The sequence below is a fragment of the Ovis aries genome, chromosome 11 (assembly GCF_016772045.2).
Source record: "Ovis aries strain OAR_USU_Benz2616 breed Rambouillet chromosome 11, ARS-UI_Ramb_v3.0, whole genome shotgun sequence".
Lineage (NCBI taxonomy): Eukaryota > Metazoa > Chordata > Mammalia > Artiodactyla > Bovidae > Ovis > Ovis aries.
This window is the reverse complement of record NC_056064.1, coordinates 38,352,554-38,368,689: the sequence shown is the minus strand read 5'-3', so window position 1 is coordinate 38,368,689 and position 16,136 is coordinate 38,352,554. Positions and strand designations below refer to the sequence as shown.

Sequence of the window (16,136 nt, the reverse complement as noted above, 5' to 3'; positions counted from 1 at the left end):
AAGTGCAGTACAGCCCCTTTCTAGAAAGTAGGTTTTGAATGGTGTGGCCTCAGGCACCGCCAGTGGGTGAAGGGTGCAGTCTGAGGTTCTTTGATTCCCAGTATGATGTGGGCCACTTTCCCATCCAGCTGTTGCTGCCTCAGTCTCGGCTTACCCTTCAGGGTCTTACATTGCTCAGAAGATGCGTGCTCTGTGTTCCATTCAGAACCTCAGCACAGTTCCTGCCACCCCAGGAGGGCGCTGTTGGCACCTGGCAGGGCTCTGGAGCCAGGGAGAGCACTGGGCAGCGCTGGCCAGACTAGCTCTGGCACCCAGGCACCTCAAGGGCCTTTTACTTCACCTTATGTTGATTGAGCATCCCTGGGCGAAGGGCAGAGCTGGGCACCGTGGGAAGCTGATCCCGGACCAGGGAAGGAAAAGCTGCCGCAGATAGCCACTGCCAGAGCAGCGTCTGCCCAGGACTGAGGAAGCTGCAGCACTGCTCCAAGTCCCAGAAACGGTCCATGGCCAACTCTGTGCATCACCCGTGTCCACATGGAACGTGCTCCCATCAAGGACAAGGGCGGGCTCCAAGTTAAACATCCTCCATGAGAAACTTTTAGTTCCCTGAGACCTGGATGAGGCCTCTACTAAGAGCCTTCAGACCCTGACATTAAAACAGAATCCTGGTTTCCCCCTCACTCAGCTCTTTTTGTTTTGAACTACCTGAGACATGTCAGCTACTTGGTAAAGCGGGCGGCTGCCTTCAAAAGGACATGCATGTAAGCGGTGTCATTTGTGAGAGCAGGTACAGGGAAGTGGCAGGCTTGGACATGGGAAGAGGAAGGGAAGTGAGTCAGAGATGACCCTGGGAATATGTCTACAGGGAGGATAAGCTTATAAACAGCAAAACACAGTTAAGAAATATGTATTTCACTTTATCATAAAGCAGTACTCCGAACTTTCCCATGACATGACACACCCCAAGGGTACAGCATTAACTCTCAAAGCACTTTTGGGACCCTAATGAGAAAGCTCTAGTGTAGAAAACCAGGGGAGCATCTTCACAGCTGAAAAGAGCCTGCTTCAGTCCCTGTGCTGCCTCTTACTAACAGCATGACCTTTCACAGGCCATTTAACTTCTTTTCCCCACAGTCTTCCTGTCTGTGAAATGGGGATAATTATGTGAGAAATCAAGGAACTAGCACATGTAAAGTGGTTAGCAGTGAGCCTGGCACAGCAGGCTCTCAACAGATGCCATTCTCAGCACAATTAACTACTCAGCTGAGCTATTCTGGCACATAGGAGCCACAAGGGGCTAGGCTGGGAGGCGTGTGCAGCAAGGCACAGTGAAAACAGAAGACAGGGCTTCTCCGCCTTGGACCTGGAAAATGGAAAGAGATGGCTCCTATCAGGTCCCAAGTTAGGAAAACTAGGAACAAAGACAGTGATTACAAGCCTCTGTTCTGAAATGAAATTCCCCTACATCTCTGGGTGGCCATGTACTGGAAGAGATCATTGTCAGTAAAAGCCAGGTAACACCACCACTCCCTACCCTAAATTCCCCATGTCTCCGACAGCCAACAGGGCAGAATGTATTTATGGGCAGGCTGGGTACAGGAGGCTGGCTATGAGTCCTGAACAGGGTTGGGAAGATCCGGCTGCACGCTGGCTGGCACGACGGGGTCCCCCTCGTGCTGTTGTCTGGCGTACTGATCCAGCAGGGCAGTCAGCTGGAGGGGGTGGTGCTGAAGCAGGGAGTGGGTCCGGGCTGTGAGGAGGGTGAGCCCTCCTACCAGCTCCCCCTGTGCCAGGGCCAGGCTAGGGAGCTTGGAGTAGTTGATGAAGCCCTGCCTGCTGAGGATGGTGTCGTCAATGCAGCCACCTAGAAGAACACAGATCAGAGAGGCTCCCACACATGATTTTCCTCTTCAAAGACAATGGTTTCACCCTAGGAATTTGCTCTCCACCGCCCTTTTCTACCTCCCAGTCTTCCCCCAGGTCCAGTCCCCACCTGTGTCCCACCCCACTCCCAATGTTTCAGATCAGTCCCCTCCTCTCCTTCCTAACTCTTCCATGGAAAACCCTTCCATGTATTATGTAACCTCCACCACATCAGTGTTTCCTCCTAAATTTCCTTGAAGAACCATGGTGTGTGTATTGATGGAGGCGGGGGCAGTGGTGGAATTTGTATTATCTGTATTATATACACAGATTCCTGCCCCACCAACAGATAACTGTGAAATCAGCATTCTCTAAAAGAAGCGCCTCCAGGGTTTCTCAGCATCAGAGGAATCCTGTCCCTCAGCACCCTTCCCTTGGCTTGTTTAAGAATCTTCATCTGTGTGGGTTTCAACACCCACTACCCCCTTACTGGACTTCCCTGGACTTCCCTTCAGTGGTAAAGAATCCACCTGCTAATGCAGGAGACCCGGGGTCAACCCCTGGGTCTGGAAGATCCCCTGGAGGCGGAAATGGCAACCCACTGCAGTATTCTTGCCTGGGAATTCCCATAGACAGCGGAGCCGGGTGGGCTATACTCTATAAGGCCATGAAATAGACACGACTTAGTGACTAAACCAACAACAAAACACCCCCTGACTAGACTCAAGGTGTCTGAACTGCCCCTCCCCAGAGTGACACAGGCAGGCCCCATTGTGAGGAAGGGGTCCCCTCCAAGCATGGCCACAGTGTTACCCACACGAGCCTTGAAGGGGACACCAGGCTGCTGGAGCACCCACTCCACTTCAGCCCCACCCCCAACTGGCTGCTCACCCAGCAGCGGCAGGAAAGGCACACTCTTCAAGATTCGCACCATCTCCTTGACCTTGGGTTCTTCACTGACCAGCAGGAAGTTGTGCCCCACGAAAAGGGGCAGCAAGTTTTGGTATTTGGAATCCTCCAGGAAGGGCTTTAGGATCTGGGCCGGCAGGAGAGAAGGGCTTACTGAGGCTGAATAGGAGGAAGAGTCACCCACCTTGGTCACAGGCCATCCCAGGCTGTGGGCTTCAGCTAATGAAGGCCTCCTCAGCCCCTAACACAGTTCAGGCCCCGGACTAGAGAGCTGCCATGGAAGGGAGCTGGGAATGCCATTCTGGGCACAGATGCTGCAGTCTGACACGGGGGTGGAGTGGGTGGGGAACAAGGTGAGGAATGAAGGTCCGCTCCCTACCTGGTTGGGGAAGACCTTCATCAGGATCTTGTGCTTCCGCAGCCGGTGCCGCATGAGAAGCTTGTCCTCCGCGCTCATAGCCACGTTCTGGCAGACAGCTATCATTCGGTTGTCTCGGAAAACTGCTGCTATCTCCCGACGGAGGAGCCGGATGAGGCCTGTCTCCTGAGGTCAAGAAGGGAGGACCAAGGGGCCATAAGCTGCCCCTTCTAGTATTCCTTACTCCCTCGGGGATGGGTGCCAGAGCTCCCAGTGATGCCCAAGTGAAGATTAGGGCACAGGAAGGAGAACCAGGCCCCTGACTCTCAGAAACATGTTCTCTCACTCCACCCTTTCATTTCCATTTGATAACTACAGGCTTCAGAGCAGTATTTTTATTATTTTAAAATTTTATACTATCATCTTTTTATGGTGCCATGCAGCTTGTGGGATCTTAGTGCCCCGACCAAGGACTGAATGCAAGCCTTTGGCAGTTAAAGCGCAGAGTTCTAACCACTGGACTGCCAGGAAATCCCCTGGAACAGCATTTTTTCCCCCTCAAACGTTAAACTTTTTATTTTGTATTGGAGTGCAGCTGATTAACACTGTTGTGGTAGTTTCAGATGAAAAGTGAATAGACTCACCCATACATATATATGTAGCCACTCTTCCCCAAACCCCTCTTCCATCCAGGCTGGCACATAACATTGAACAGAGTTCCATGAGCCTAGAGCAGTGTTTTTAAAACCTGAGAACACTCAGTCCTTTTGAAATGCACAACGTCTGACTCAGCTAATGTTATTTTGATAATAATATTGTCAAAATTACTTAATTAGCCCTCTGACACTGTATTCATGTTGAATTCTTTTACCAATTTAAATACTAGATTACTCTTTTGCAGTGTTGATTCAAAATTGAGGTATTTTCACAGAACAAGACTTCATTTTCTCAAGACAGTGTTTCTCAAAGTTGAGAACTTGGGGACTTGAGAGCCACCATCAAGTTACTATTCTACTGATCTTTCTGCCCTTTTTCAAGGACCAAATACTTTGTATTGTTCCTCTAAGAAAACCTGGAAGCTTCAAGATCAGTGGGATGTTCTCTCCTATGTGGAGAGTTTCAAGCACACATTTTTGGAGACAAGAGTGAAGGAAACCCACACCTGTCCAATCCACTGAGTCCAAGAGGCCAACCGAGAATCAAGGGTAGATTTCATTTTAAAGGATCTGAACTCTGGGATCAAAGTGGGGAAGTTACAATGTGGATGACCATGTCCTGGAGTGCTACTTCATTATGGCCACAGAGACAAGATCACTTTAACCCACCATCCCACCACGGGCGACATGCCCAGCCTCCTCCTTACCTCCTTCGGGGGGCTGGGAGGGGGCGGCAGGCACCTTGGGTTGACAACAGGTTTGGGGGCAATATACTCAGTCACAGCCATCAGCTTCTGCCGCTCAAAGTGCATCACACGACGGTGACGAGTAACAGCCTTGGAGCCACAGCGGATAATCTGGTGGGTGGGCAGCCGGCCTGGAAGAAGACAAGGGCCATGTGGTGAGATGTAGCATCTTGGAAGCCTTAGTCTGCCCCAGAGACAAAGAGCCTTAGTCTGCTCCAGAGACAAAGAATCCACCCTCTATGAACGGAGCTCACAAAGCTAGCCTTGGCATTGAGTGGAACAAGGAACTGTCTGCTGGAAAGCCTGAATCCCCAGACCTTTTCTTCTCTTTAATGGGTGACCGTAGCTCAGGTGTTTCATCCTGGAGGAGCCCACTCCTCCAGCTCTTCTTTATGCACAGAGATGAGGAAAAACAGGAACAAAGGAGAAAATATTTCAAACACATTTTTAAAAGGAAAGAGTTGAACGAACTTTTTCTTAAGTGACCAAACACAGATTTTATGTTTGAGAGCCATATGGTTTGTTGCCACTACTACACTCTGCCACTGTATCGTGGAAGCAGCCATAGTCACTATGTAAACAGACAGATGTAGCTTGTTTCTAATACAACTATGGAGAGAAGACAGTGACCTGCCCTGCCATAATTTGCCAACTTTAAGCCAGTGGTTCTCAAAGTACGCGCTACCACCAACTCCCAACCCAACAGCATCACCCAGGAACTTGTTAGAAATACAACTTCTCGGGCCCTGTCCTCGATCTCCTGAGTCAGTAGCTCTGAAGAGGAGCCCAGCGAACAGTGTGTTAACAAGCCCTCCAAGTGATACTGATGATGGTGAAGTTTGAGAATCACTGCTCTAAGCACTACTCCTTCCCCCAGGATTTGAAGCAGGAGGGAAAAGTTATACTGTTCTCACATCTCCCCCGAAACAAGTTTTTCTCCTCTCTACTTTTCTTTTTTACAGGCATTGCTGCGGAGCACCCCTCAGAAGACAAGGGAGACATTCGAGATACCAAGGCCAAAGAAACCCCTTCATTCTCAATAAAAGGACTCAGGTTACAGCTTCCCATTTTCAGCCCTCCCCAAGCCTAGGATGGGATCTCAGGGAAAGTTTCAGTCAGAAGGTGGCTCTAATAATCAGAGAGCATGGAGATTTTGCTGAAGTGAGAGGTTTTCTTGCTAGTGGCCACAAATCCTAATGGTTGAGAGCACAAGCTCTCTATCTGATGGAACCAAATTTTTTCAGTTTTATTGAGATAGAATTGACATACATGGAGCCAATTTTCAATCTTTCTTCTGCCACTTACTGGCTGTGACCTTGACCATTCAACAAGTTTCTTCACCTGTAAACAGGGGAAGAGAATGTCTTCTTCATAGGATGCTTTACGATTTAAATGAAATACATGTACTTATCACTGTGCCTGGTCTATATAAGGTACTCAAAATCATTCATTAAACAAATATCTATAGCATGCCTACTAATATCAAGCACCATGCCACCTGCTGGCTATGCTGAAGGAATAGGGTTCTGCCTTGATGGAGTTAAAGTCTAATTGCCTGGAAAATCCCATGGATGGAGGAGCCTGGAAGCTGCAGTCCATGGGGTCGCTGAGGGTCAGACACGACTGAGCAACTTCACTTTCACTTTTCACTTTCATGCATTGGAGAAGGAAATGGCAACCCACTCCAGTGTTCTTGTCTGGAGAATCCCAGGGATGGGGGAGCCTCGTGGGCTGCCGTCTATGGGGTCGCACAGAGTCGGACATGACTGAAGCGACTTAGCAGTAGCAGAGAAAACAAACTAATGCAAAATTACAGTTTGTGATGAGGCGAAGGGGTCAATAAACAGGGTGACAGATACAGACTTAACAGGGGAGACCTTCTTTGCAGAGGGTGGCTACGGAAGGCCTGAGATCTTCATTTTTGGAGGCAGAAAAAACTAGGTAATGGGTTAAAACCCTAAACAAGGCAGGGAGACTAGGGGATAGAGAATAAGTACTGTGGTTGTCCCCGACGCTTCTGCTGTGTTGCTGTTACTACTAGAATCTGGAATCACAGGAAATTAGATTAGGCCAGCGATCTTCATAGGATGCTTTAAGGTTTAAGCGAAATAATATATGTAAAGTACTTATCACTGTGCCTGGTCTATATAAGGTACTCAAAAATCACTCATTAAATCTACAGTCAGCGGGAGCTGTCTGGGATCAGAACTTTGGGGAGAGGACCAGCAGCAGAGGAGGAAGACGAGTAGAGAGCATCGGCCAGAACGCGCCGCGAAGACGCGGGCCGCTCCTTACCCGCCTGGGGTAGGAGACCCCCTCGCAACATCCCAGCCACGGCCGCAGCCATCACCACCGGAAGAAGGACCGGGAGACGAGCGCGACGGAAAGAGCTAAGTATTGTGGGTAGTACCAGGACCGGAAGCGGAGGGAGGAACCGCCGGCTGGAGCAGTAATCCGCATGCGCCGAACCCGGCACCTGGGAGCCCGCCCTCGCCAGGGCGTCGTCAGGCGTCCGGTCTCCTAGCAACGACGCCTCGAGCCGCTCTTTCCATCCGTCCGCACCGCTATCTACCTACAATCCCCCTGTAGGCGGCCTGGAAAGCCCCTATACACCCCTCAAATTCCAGATCCTCCACTTCGATTTACTTTCGTCTTCTGCCCTACCCCAACAGTTAGCTCTGAGCCAACCCCTTTCCATTATCCCCCAATTCTCTGAGCTTCTCTCTCCTCATACCATCCTGGGTTCTTCCATTCCCAGGGGCTGTCCAAGCCGCTCTACTTCTCTTCGTTCCAATCGCTCTGCAAGCCAGCAACTTTTAGATCATGCCTGGAGGTGAGTAGGGAGGTGGGACGGTAGGTAGAACAGTTGGTTAACAGTAGTAGAGTCAGGCCTCCAAGAACAAGGAAATGTAACAATTGGACTCATCTTTTCACAGCTAAACTTGCCCAGAGTCCAGAGGAAGTCAATGGCATGTGCATTACTGAAGCCCTCATCACTAGGCGGAACTTGGCCTTCCCTGAGGATGAGGATCTGTCAGAGAAGATGTAAGTGCACCGGAGAGGAAAGGGGTGCTGGAACGTTGAAACACACAGAATGACCAGCAACCTGAGCTCTACTGATTTGTCAGCTTACTTTTGTCTCTCTCTTTATTCACTCTACACATTCATTCAGTGGCAATGTCCAACTGATTCTTCCTCCTTAAAAATCATTCTATCTTTTTTTCACCATGCCCACTCAGTTGCTTTAAATAAGGGTCTAAAGTCATCACTTCTCAACAAACTCCTAATTAGCCTGTCTGCCTCCAGTCCAGGCACCCCATACTGTTGCCAAAATGATCCTTTTAAATAACAAATCTGATCAGACATACCCTGATAGGACCTTCCTTAACTTCCCTAGCACCTCCAGAATAAAATCCAAACACTTTAGCCTGGTGCCTTTTCAACCTTATTTTTTGCCACTCTCCGTAAGTGTGATTCCTCTAAGACCCCATGTTCTCACAGCTTAGCACTTACTACTCAGAGTGGTCCTGGGGTGAGTGGGCAGCATCTGCATCACCTAGGAGCTTGTTAGAAATGAAGAATCTCAGGCCCACTTACTGAATCAAAATCTGCACTTTAACAAGACTCCCTAAGGGATTCATGGGCACATTGCAGTTGAAGAAAGGCTGGAATCACACATACTATTCCTTCTGCTTGAAATGCTTTCTCATCCCCCCTCTCCTTCCAGTCTAACTCCTACTTATGTGTCATCTCCCCCAGGAAGCATTCCCTGAATCCTCTGGATTCAATGTATAGTCCATGTACTCCCTTAGTCCTCTGCACATGCTTCTGTCATCCACTTGTCATAGATGTTTGGCCAGCTTCCCTAATAGTGATGGGCAGGGACTCTCTCATTTGTCTCTAAAGGGCATTCAGTAAGTGTTGCAGGATTAACGAATGGGTGGGTGGAACAAGTGATTTTCCTTCCAAGGACCACTCAGAAGGGATGTGAGGAAGGATCTCCTCTCTGTCCCAGCCCCTGCCTCCCCAACCCAAGCTGGCTGGGGAAGTCTGCCCCCACATCTGCAGGAACCATAAGCTGCCATCACCCAGTTGCCCAGTCCAAGGAGTCTCACTCCCCTCTCACCCTTATCCCTCCCAGTGCTACTGATAGATACTGAGGTCTCCAAGTCAACCCAGGTTCCCAATCTAGACCCCACCTCATGAGTCAAGCAGGTTTCTCTGACATCTGATCAGAGTCACTGAGCCATCCATCCCTCCTTAAAACACCGTCCCCTCCATCTTCCTGCTAAGAGACCACAGAAGTGGCACTCCGTCACAGCACCCGTTTGCCCAGGTTCCACACGCTTGCTGAACTGCAGACTGTTCGCCTGGACCGGGAGGGAATTACCACTATCAGGAACTTAGAGGGCCTCCAGAATCTTCACAGCCTCTATCTGCAAGGGGTAATGTCCTGCCTCCTGCCCTCCCTTCTCCCTGGGGAGGGGACTCCAGCCCCTATGAGCCATGTCTGTTTAATCTGAAAGACGCCAACCAGGTCATCTTGCCCATTTACTGGTGTTCAGGCAGGCAGACCTTCATTGAAACGGTTCCAGATGAATCAGGAATTCTGTTGAATTCAAAGACCAGGACACCCAAAAGAGATCAGAATTCTGCTGAATTGAAAGACCAATGCACCCAAAAGAGATCCTGACCGTGCTCTTAAATCACCGTTTTTCTATCAGACACTTTTCTTGTTCTAGAAGTCCTAGATGGTGTCTGTCCTAAATCTCTCATGTTATACAGCTCAAGTTCATTTCCTGTTTTGAAGGAAAGGAAGAGGGAAGCATAAGATTCCTCTGCATCCTTCAGAACCTCAAAGGCTTTTTGGTGGGGGTGGGAGGGGGCGTGGTTAATCTCTAGGCTCCCTCAGGTTGAATACACCCAGATCCACCCAGTTTCCCCCACAGACACTGGGCAGATCAAAGTAGTATAGGTTTGCACTTCCCCTTGGTGTGTGCAGTCCACCACCAAGGCCTTTCCGTTTCCTGGCCCCCACCTTGGTTTCCTTTCTCTGATGTCCAGGTTGTGGGGCAATCAGGGTACTTAAATCAAGTTTAGCCAGCCCCAAATTTATGTCCTCAGCCATCAACTTGGAGAAAGCAAATCATCCCAAGGCACTCACGACTTGTTCAAGGGGAGGGGTGATCATTCCCAAAGGGCCAGGTCTCCAGCCTCAAGAGTAGATACGGTCTTAGGGCTTTGTCCTTTTAAAGGGACCCCACTCAACTGACCTTAGCTTGGTTTCCCCACCTTGGTCTCTTCCTGCAGAACAAGATTCAGCGAATTGAGAACCTGGCCTGCGTCCCCTCCTTACGGTACATGGTGCCAGGGCTCCGGCAGGGTTGGGGGAGGGGAGAAGAGCTAGAATGAAGGGGAGAAAACCTGGTAATACTCCAGAAAACTGGCTCAGATGTCCCCAAGCCTGGCTGCTGGTCAGCCAAGGACCCTACAAGCCTAGCTCTGCTTCCCTGATCCCAGGAGGCCCTGTGTCCCCACTCATCCAGCTGCTGAGCCAGGGGGGCCCCGGGCACCTGGGGCCCCATCCCTTCCTCCAACTGTCCTGTGATTCAGCTGTCTTTTCCCCTCCCTTCCCCTACAGCTTCCTGTCTCTGGCAGGAAACCAAATTAGGCAAGTGGAAAACCTCCGTGACCTCCCCCACCTCCAGTTTCTGGACCTTTCTGAGAACCTGATAGAAACACTCAAGCTGGGTAGGAACGCCCTTGCCCTGGCTCATGGAATAGGTCCTGGGGTGCCCTCCCTCCTCTCTGCCCTCCTCCCTGTGCTTGCATCAGCAGCACATCCTCCAGGGGGCCAGGACCTGTGCAAAGGGGCAGTGGCTTTGGACTGGAAAGTGGGGGTGCGAACCTCATCCCCCTTTCTTTGCTGTGTGCAGATGAATTCCCCGAGAGCCTTCTCATCCTCAACCTGACTGGAAACAGCTGCACCAACCAGGATGGCTACAGGTGAGAGGAACTGAAGGTTCCCGTGTTGACCTGACCACAGGCCCATCTTCTAGCTCAAGAACACCACCCCTCCCGGTGTGGTTGCTGCGGCTTGTGTCTGCACATCCTCCCAGCTCCACACCCGGGGTGCCCTCCTAGGTAACCTCTGCTCTTTCCACCCCACAGGAAGCTGTTGACAGAAGCCCTGCCACTGCTCCTAGACCTGGACGGGCAGCCTGTGGCAGAGCGCTGGACCTCGGATGAGGAGGATACAGCCTTGAGTGATGAGGATGAGGAGTTCCCAGAGCTGAGAGGCCCATTCTGCTCAGAACGAGGTGACCCTGCTTTCCAAAGGGTGCAGCTGCCCTGTGGGGTCCGGGAGACGCTAAGACAGGCGGTGGTGTCTGGGGAAGTGGTCCCAGGGCTGGAATAGTCCTTCCCAATCTGCCTTGTCTCCTCCCCTCTAGGGATCGTAGGGGAGAGTGTGCTTCTGCCAAGCCCGGGGCTCTATCCACCACCCACCATCCCACCCCTCACAGGCTTCCTCAAGGAGCTGGAGCAGGAAATGAGCAAGCACCGGGAGCTCAGGCAGCAGACAGCCCTGCTGGAGCACCAGCTGAGGGTGGAGACGCAGCCCACCCTCACAGACCTGCCCCCGCTGCCGGGGGTGCCCATGGCTGGGGACAGCAGCCCTTCCGTCACTCCCACTCAAGAGAAAGAGACACCCCCGGAGCCTGCTTCCTTGCCACAGGCCTCCTCTACCACCAAGAGACTGTGCCCTCTGGCTCCCAGGGGCCAGCAAAGCACTGTTCAGGCAAGGAAGGGGGCCAGAGTAGCCGCAGCCGCCAGGGCCTCTCTGGCTGGGGGCCCCAGCACAACCAAAACTGTGACCAAAAGAATCAAGAAGTGAAATGCAGCCCACTGCTATCAGCAAAGCCCCAGGCACATGGAGGAACGAGGAGTGGGCCTCTCCTCGGCCTGAGAGCCCTGGCCTGTGGCAGGAGCCTGTCCCCAATAAAGCATCTCTAGGCCCTGCGTGTGTCTTCTGCATCACCTGGGGCATCTCAGGGGAAGCTGTCAGTAAAAAGCACCCAGAAACCATAGCAGGAATACAGAGCCTGATTCTAAAGAACAGGATCTTTCAGGAACTGCCCAAGGGACTGGCACCCCACCTCAGGGCCCCCACCTGGCTTCTGAGCCGGCAGGAGGCGGGCACTGCCTGGTGGAGATGCCATCTCACAGTAGACACATCGCATACCACCGCTCCCCACCACCAGGACTGCCCTTCCAAGGTTCAAGCCAGGAACCAAAAACGTGTGGTTGTAATTCTCCCCATGAGCAGCCACCTGCTGTACCAGCCATGCCCCTCCATGTTCCCACACCCACATGCTGGGGGCCCCCCATCTCCTCACAGGTTCCTCCACCACCTAAGTCAGAAGAATCTGCTGCCCAGCAAGGCTCCCAGAGGCCCTGCAGCCACCGCAGTGCTGCCCTTTGTCCTCTCTTGGCCCTCCCACCCCCACTGAACCTGGACACTGAACAAGAAAATAAAACACATTTATTAGGGCTAAGGCCGACCTGGCCACTCAGAACAAGGCTGGGGTGGGGGATGAGGTGAGGGGATTGCTCTAGCCCTCTACCCCAGGGGTCCTGTGCCCACCGCAGCCCCCTGAACCCCAGACCAAGTCAGGAGGGGCCGGGCTCAGGCATATGCCTGGCTCTCCTTCTCCACAAAGGCCTGGAAGAGGCCGCCCAGCTCCTGGGTGGGTGGAGCACACTCCCTGGTCAGCAGCCCCCGCACAGCCGCCAGGCCTTCCTGCTCCAGGTCTCGCTGCTTCTGCCGAAGCTGCTGCCCCTGAGCCTGCCCAGGAAAGGCGGCAATGACTCCCCAGGACAGGCTTCCCTCCGGATTACGGGGTAGGGGCAGATGGCTGCCGTCTCACATAAGCAGGAAAAAGGATATACACCCAACATTCTCCAGGGCTGACTTTGAAGGGAGAGACTCCTCTCCTCAGCTCTAGAATCTCCTTCGCTCCCAGTTCCCCTCATATTTCGAGAGTGCCAGTTGGGGTGGGGGAAATGCGTCATCCCTCCAGGGTAGCCCCTCTTCCCCGGGGTTACCTGTTCACTCTCCATCAGTCCCAGGGCCACCTGGTGTCCACGGTAGAGGGGGTGCCGGCGATCCACCTGAGTCTGGAATCGAGGCAGGGTCCGAACAGGGTCGTGTGCTCCAAAAGTGGGAGACAGCACCTGGGGGGGCTGGGCTGCCCCCACCCCAAAGATGAAAGGTTTGAACACTGACCTAGTGGGACAAGGATGGAAGATAAGGGCTCTGGTACCCTTCCGTCTCCCCTGCCTGGGGTGCTCCCCTCCAGCTTCCCCACCCTCTCACCGGGATGGGTCTGGTGTGGCAGTGAGGAAGTGCACGCAGGGCTGGGTGGGGTCCCGGGGCAGCACGGACACCATGCTGGCCGTGGTGCGGAAGCCCCCAGAGTCCATACAGATGCCGCTCTCCTTGTCCCTGAGGATGCCCATCATCACCTCTGCCGTGATACCCCCTGCCAAGGAGGACCCAGTGAGGGCCCCCGGGGGGCAGAAGGGGGCCCTCCGGCCTCAGAGTAAGCCCCCGAGGCTGTGGGAGGGAGGAGGGCTGGGCCCCACGCTGCCCACTCACTGACCTTGTTGCTGCTGCAGCAGCTCCCGCCCGGCCCGGAAGCGGGCCTTGGCAGCCTCCATGCGCACAGGCTGCTGGCTCAGGGAGAAGACCTGGGCAAAGTCAAAGGTGCCCTGCCCGTCCCACCAGCCCTGGGCCCGGGCGTGGGGCCGGAGCTCAGGGTGTTCTGCCGAGATGTCCGAGCCGATGCTCAGCTGGTTGGAGATGTTGTGGACTCCCTCTGCAGAGGAGATGGGGGGTCGCTCATATATTCTTGAGCCCCTGTCCTGTGCCAGGCACTCAGCTAGGCGCTGAGAACACAGTGGTGAAGAGAACAAGACAACCCTTGTGGAGGGGACAGATAAACCGATCACACGAATAAAAGAGAGCCGGCAGCTGCAGGGAACATCATCATGAAGGGACCCCAGCTTGTGTATAAGGGAGAAGCCTGGCCACCAGGAAGTCCAGGAAGGCTCCCCAGAGGAAGCTGCAGGCTGAAGCACAAAAGGACTCAACCAAGTGAAGGGGGAGGTGAGGTACCTGAGAGGGCTCATCTCCCATGTCCCTGGACGTCCCCACCATCTGAGACATTTGCACCTGGATCGGGCCTTCCTTGCCCCCAACACCATTCCCACCCCAAAAGGAGAACACTTCTGGGAGGCAGGCCCCAGCGCCAGGCCCCTCACCCTGGATCCTCCGTGCAGCCCACAGCCTCCCCGCCGTCTCCAGCACCCAGGCCTCAGTCCGGTCAGCCAGCAGGAAAGTGTTGTGGTAGCAGAATGGCGTGGGGTCCTCCCGGCAGCTGCCCCCTTGTCCGTAGCGCTCCAGCAAGCCTGTGATCACGTGCAAGGCCTCCCGGGCAGAGCTGCCCCGTTCCAAAGCCAGCCTGGCACAAAGAGTCCAGGGAACAGAAGGGCGATGGGGTATCAGTGCTGATGGTAGAGCTTCAGTGGACACAAGAGTCCCAGAGAAGTTTGGTTGATGAGCCCAAGTCACAGAGAAAATCGCCACCATCTGTAGGCTTGTGGTTTTCAAGGTGTGCTCTGAGGGTTCATGAAATGGACTGAAACACATTCTTGGAGGAAGACATGCCCTGAGCCCTCCATCTCTTCTATCAGAGCTGCTCCACGTTTACTGGTTTTACAAACCAAAATTCTTCATGAGATTTCACTTGAAAAAAAAAATTTGCTTCTATTGAAAAAAAAGTTAAACCACTGCCCTATTTCTGGGCCAGGAGATACCCAAAGCTGGCTACATTTGGGAGCTCCTCACCAGACTGTGGAGATGGGGCCAGAAGAGGGGAGGGGAGGAGGCAGCCTACCTGGGGAGGACGACAAAGTGGGCAGAAAAGGGGAGGTGCTTGGGGGCAGGGAGGGTGGCCTGGGTCAGTATTCAGCCCCAGATTTCTGGTGTATTGAGGGGATGAAGGAGGGCAGGTCCGCACCTGAGTAAGTCCATTCCCAGCAGGGCTTCCCCTTCCCGGACTGGCTCCTTGGTCCACACTGCCTCATTGCCAATGCAGACACCATGCTCGTTGGCGCCCATCTCAGCCCCCCACAGCCAAGAAGGGCGGCTCAGGATCACAGCATGGGTCTTTGACACCTGTTCCACCTCAATGTAGGTGCACTGGAGATGAGGGAGGAGAAAAGGGAGATCCACTTAGAAAGGGGGAAGGTACCTGTAAAGTGGTGGCGCTGTACCCATCACCCAACACAGCCCTTTGAGGAAGATCTTCTTATCCCTATTATACAGATGGGAAAACTGAGGTCGACAGCCGCGAAATAACAGGTTAGGTCCCAGTCAGTAGACTCAAAGCTCGTGTTCTTTTCACCACATCTGGTAGCTTCTCAGCTCGGGGGAACAGAGGAGGAAGGTTTTAGAAGAATACCTAGTACTGCCACACCTCCCAGCACTCTAGAAGGCCTAACCCACCTGGAGGCGGCTCCCAGGAGCGTGCGTGCGTGCCGGTACAAACACCACTTCCTGCACCTCATCCCGGGGCCGGTCAGAGTTCTTGGCAAAGATCACGGCTGGGAGAGCCGAGGCCGGGGGCACCGAGACAAAGCAGTCACAGGAACATGGGGTGTCAGGGCTCCACGACGCCATCTGGGGAGAGATGGGGATGCGTGTGTCCCTCTCAAGCCACCTCTGACGGGGGAGCGGTCCTAGGGAGCACCCCTCCCAACACGTGCTGACACCAGGGGAAGACACTGCGACGGGTTTGCGACGCACAGCACCGCACTCATGCTCGGTGCTCGGCGTGCGCGAAGGAAACGCCCACTCTCTCCACGGGCTCCAGGTTTGGGAATCGCAGACGGGCTTAGACCGCACGCTCCGAGGGCCCTGCTCTACTGGGGAACGTGACTCTTCAGGGCAGTCGCAGGAGCGCCTCCCTCGCTACCCAACCTCTCTCCAAGAGTCCCAAGCCCCTCTTCTGTCGGCCCTTTTCTCGCTCCCCCAACACTTTATGCTCCTCACCCTCTCCCCGTGCAAATCCCCAGCTTAGTCCGCAGTCCTACAGCCTCCGCTTCAGGTAAGGTCTCTCCCAGGGGCGGAGGCTCCTGGAAGTGACCTGGAAGACTTTGGCCTCGGGGGCGGAGTCGAAATCGAGCGCCTGCAGTTCTTCCGTTTTCCAGCAGAGCGCGCGCCAGCACCACTTCTTGGAGCTAAGCGGCCTTCGGAGTCCGCTTGCTGCGTGTCCTACCCGGGTGCAGCTTTTAGGCCTGATGAAGGCTGCGACGAATCCGCTAGTTTCTCCAGTGGGGTCACTGTCGGGAGAGGGAGCCGGAGGTGGAAAGAAGCCCACGTGAAAAGGGAAGAAAGGAAAACTTCGCTGATTCGTTAGAGAATGTGGACAGCTAGGGGCATCTGGAGATTAAGGAAGAACCTCAGCTACTTGTGACCTAATTTGAATTCCAAAGGCACAATTCCAGGCTGGTGCACTCTCCTTCGCATCCCCGGCATAT

The 16,136-nt window shown here is 53.6% G+C and overlaps 3 protein-coding genes across 12 annotated transcripts; 1 reads left to right on the top strand and 2 right to left on the bottom strand.

Moving 5' to 3' along the window:
* Window positions 1–896: 896 nt before the first annotated feature.
* MRPL10 (mitochondrial ribosomal protein L10) lies at window positions 897–6,898 on the bottom strand. 3 transcript variants are annotated; one of them, XM_060394861.1, is made up of 5 exons: window positions 5,802–6,898; window positions 4,787–4,920; window positions 4,494–4,663; window positions 3,152–3,316; window positions 897–2,899 (listed from the first exon to the last, which is right to left on the bottom strand). In XM_060394861.1, the coding sequence occupies exons 3-5, from the start codon at window positions 4,596–4,598 to the stop codon at window positions 2,417–2,419; spliced, it is 753 nt and encodes a 250-aa protein (XP_060250844.1). In that variant the 5' UTR covers window positions 4,599–4,663; window positions 4,787–4,920; window positions 5,802–6,898; the 3' UTR covers window positions 897–2,416. The 3 variants fall into 3 exon arrangements, with proteins under 3 accessions (XP_060250844.1, XP_004012865.1, XP_060250845.1); XM_004012816.4 differs by lacking the exon at window positions 4,787–4,920 and having other exon boundaries at window positions 897–1,864; window positions 2,755–2,899; window positions 6,828–6,898; XM_060394862.1 differs by lacking the exon at window positions 4,787–4,920.
* Window positions 6,899–7,063: 165 nt separating this feature from the next.
* Window positions 7,064–11,552, top strand: LRRC46 (leucine rich repeat containing 46). Of its 6 annotated transcripts, XM_027974642.3 has the most exons (9): window positions 7,064–7,117; window positions 7,291–7,365; window positions 7,469–7,577; window positions 8,854–8,977; window positions 9,843–9,889; window positions 10,174–10,283; window positions 10,469–10,538; window positions 10,704–10,852; window positions 10,985–11,552. In XM_027974642.3, the coding sequence occupies exons 2-9, from the start codon at window positions 7,356–7,358 to the stop codon at window positions 11,425–11,427; spliced, it is 1,062 nt and encodes a 353-aa protein (XP_027830443.1). In that variant the 5' UTR covers window positions 7,064–7,117; window positions 7,291–7,355; the 3' UTR covers window positions 11,428–11,552. The 6 variants fall into 6 exon arrangements, with proteins under 6 accessions (XP_027830443.1, XP_027830446.1, XP_027830444.1 ...); XM_027974645.3 differs by having other exon boundaries at window positions 7,064–7,365; window positions 8,869–8,977; window positions 11,057–11,552; XM_027974643.3 differs by having other exon boundaries at window positions 7,064–7,365; window positions 8,869–8,977.
* On the bottom strand, window positions 7,575–15,717 carry SCRN2 (secernin 2). Of its 3 annotated transcripts, none has more exons than XM_060394860.1 (8): window positions 15,649–15,717; window positions 15,103–15,276; window positions 14,615–14,796; window positions 13,857–14,056; window positions 13,196–13,411; window positions 12,910–13,075; window positions 12,639–12,819; window positions 7,575–9,935 (listed from the first exon to the last, which is right to left on the bottom strand). In XM_060394860.1, exons 2-8 carry the CDS (start codon window positions 15,274–15,276, stop codon window positions 9,885–9,887), a joined length of 1,170 nt encoding a protein of 389 aa, XP_060250843.1. In that variant the 5' UTR covers window positions 15,649–15,717; the 3' UTR covers window positions 7,575–9,884. The 3 variants fall into 3 exon arrangements, with proteins under 3 accessions (XP_060250843.1, XP_027830442.1, XP_060250842.1); XM_027974641.3 differs by lacking the exon at window positions 7,575–9,935 and adding an exon at window positions 12,058–12,378; XM_060394859.1 differs by lacking the exons at window positions 7,575–9,935; window positions 14,615–14,796; window positions 15,103–15,276; window positions 15,649–15,717 and having other exon boundaries at window positions 12,058–12,819; window positions 13,857–14,608.
* Window positions 15,718–16,136: the final 419 nt, after the last annotated feature.

Coding starts and splice junctions, on each gene's coding strand:
- MRPL10 (XM_004012816.4), bottom strand. CDS start 6,879: ATGGCTGCGGCCGTGGCTGGGATGTTGCGAGGGGGTCTCCTACCCCAG. Junction 3,317..4,493: donor CTCCCAGCCCCCCGAAGGAG/GTAAGGAGGAGG, acceptor TCTTGACCTCAG/GAGACAGGCCTCATCCGGCT. Junction 1,865..2,754: donor GCCTTTCCTGCCGCTGCTGG/GTGAGCAGCCAG, acceptor GTGTTCTTCTAG/GTGGCTGCATTGACGACACC.
- SCRN2 (XM_060394859.1), bottom strand. CDS start 14,244: ATGTGTTTCAGTCCATTTCATGAACCCTCAGAGCACACCTTGAAAACC. Junction 13,412..13,856: donor GGCTGCACGGAGGATCCAGG/GTGAGGGGCCTG, acceptor TCTCCTCTGCAG/AGGGAGTCCACAACATCTCC. Junction 13,076..13,195: donor GCTGCTGCAGCAGCAACAAG/GTCAGTGAGTGG, acceptor CCTCCTTGGCAG/GGGGTATCACGGCAGAGGTG.
- LRRC46 (XM_027974642.3), top strand. Junction 9,890..10,173: donor GCCTGCGTCCCCTCCTTACG/GTACATGGTGCC, acceptor CTTCCCCTACAG/CTTCCTGTCTCTGGCAGGAA. Junction 10,853..10,984: donor CCCATTCTGCTCAGAACGAG/GTGACCCTGCTT, acceptor CCTCCCCTCTAG/GGATCGTAGGGGAGAGTGTG.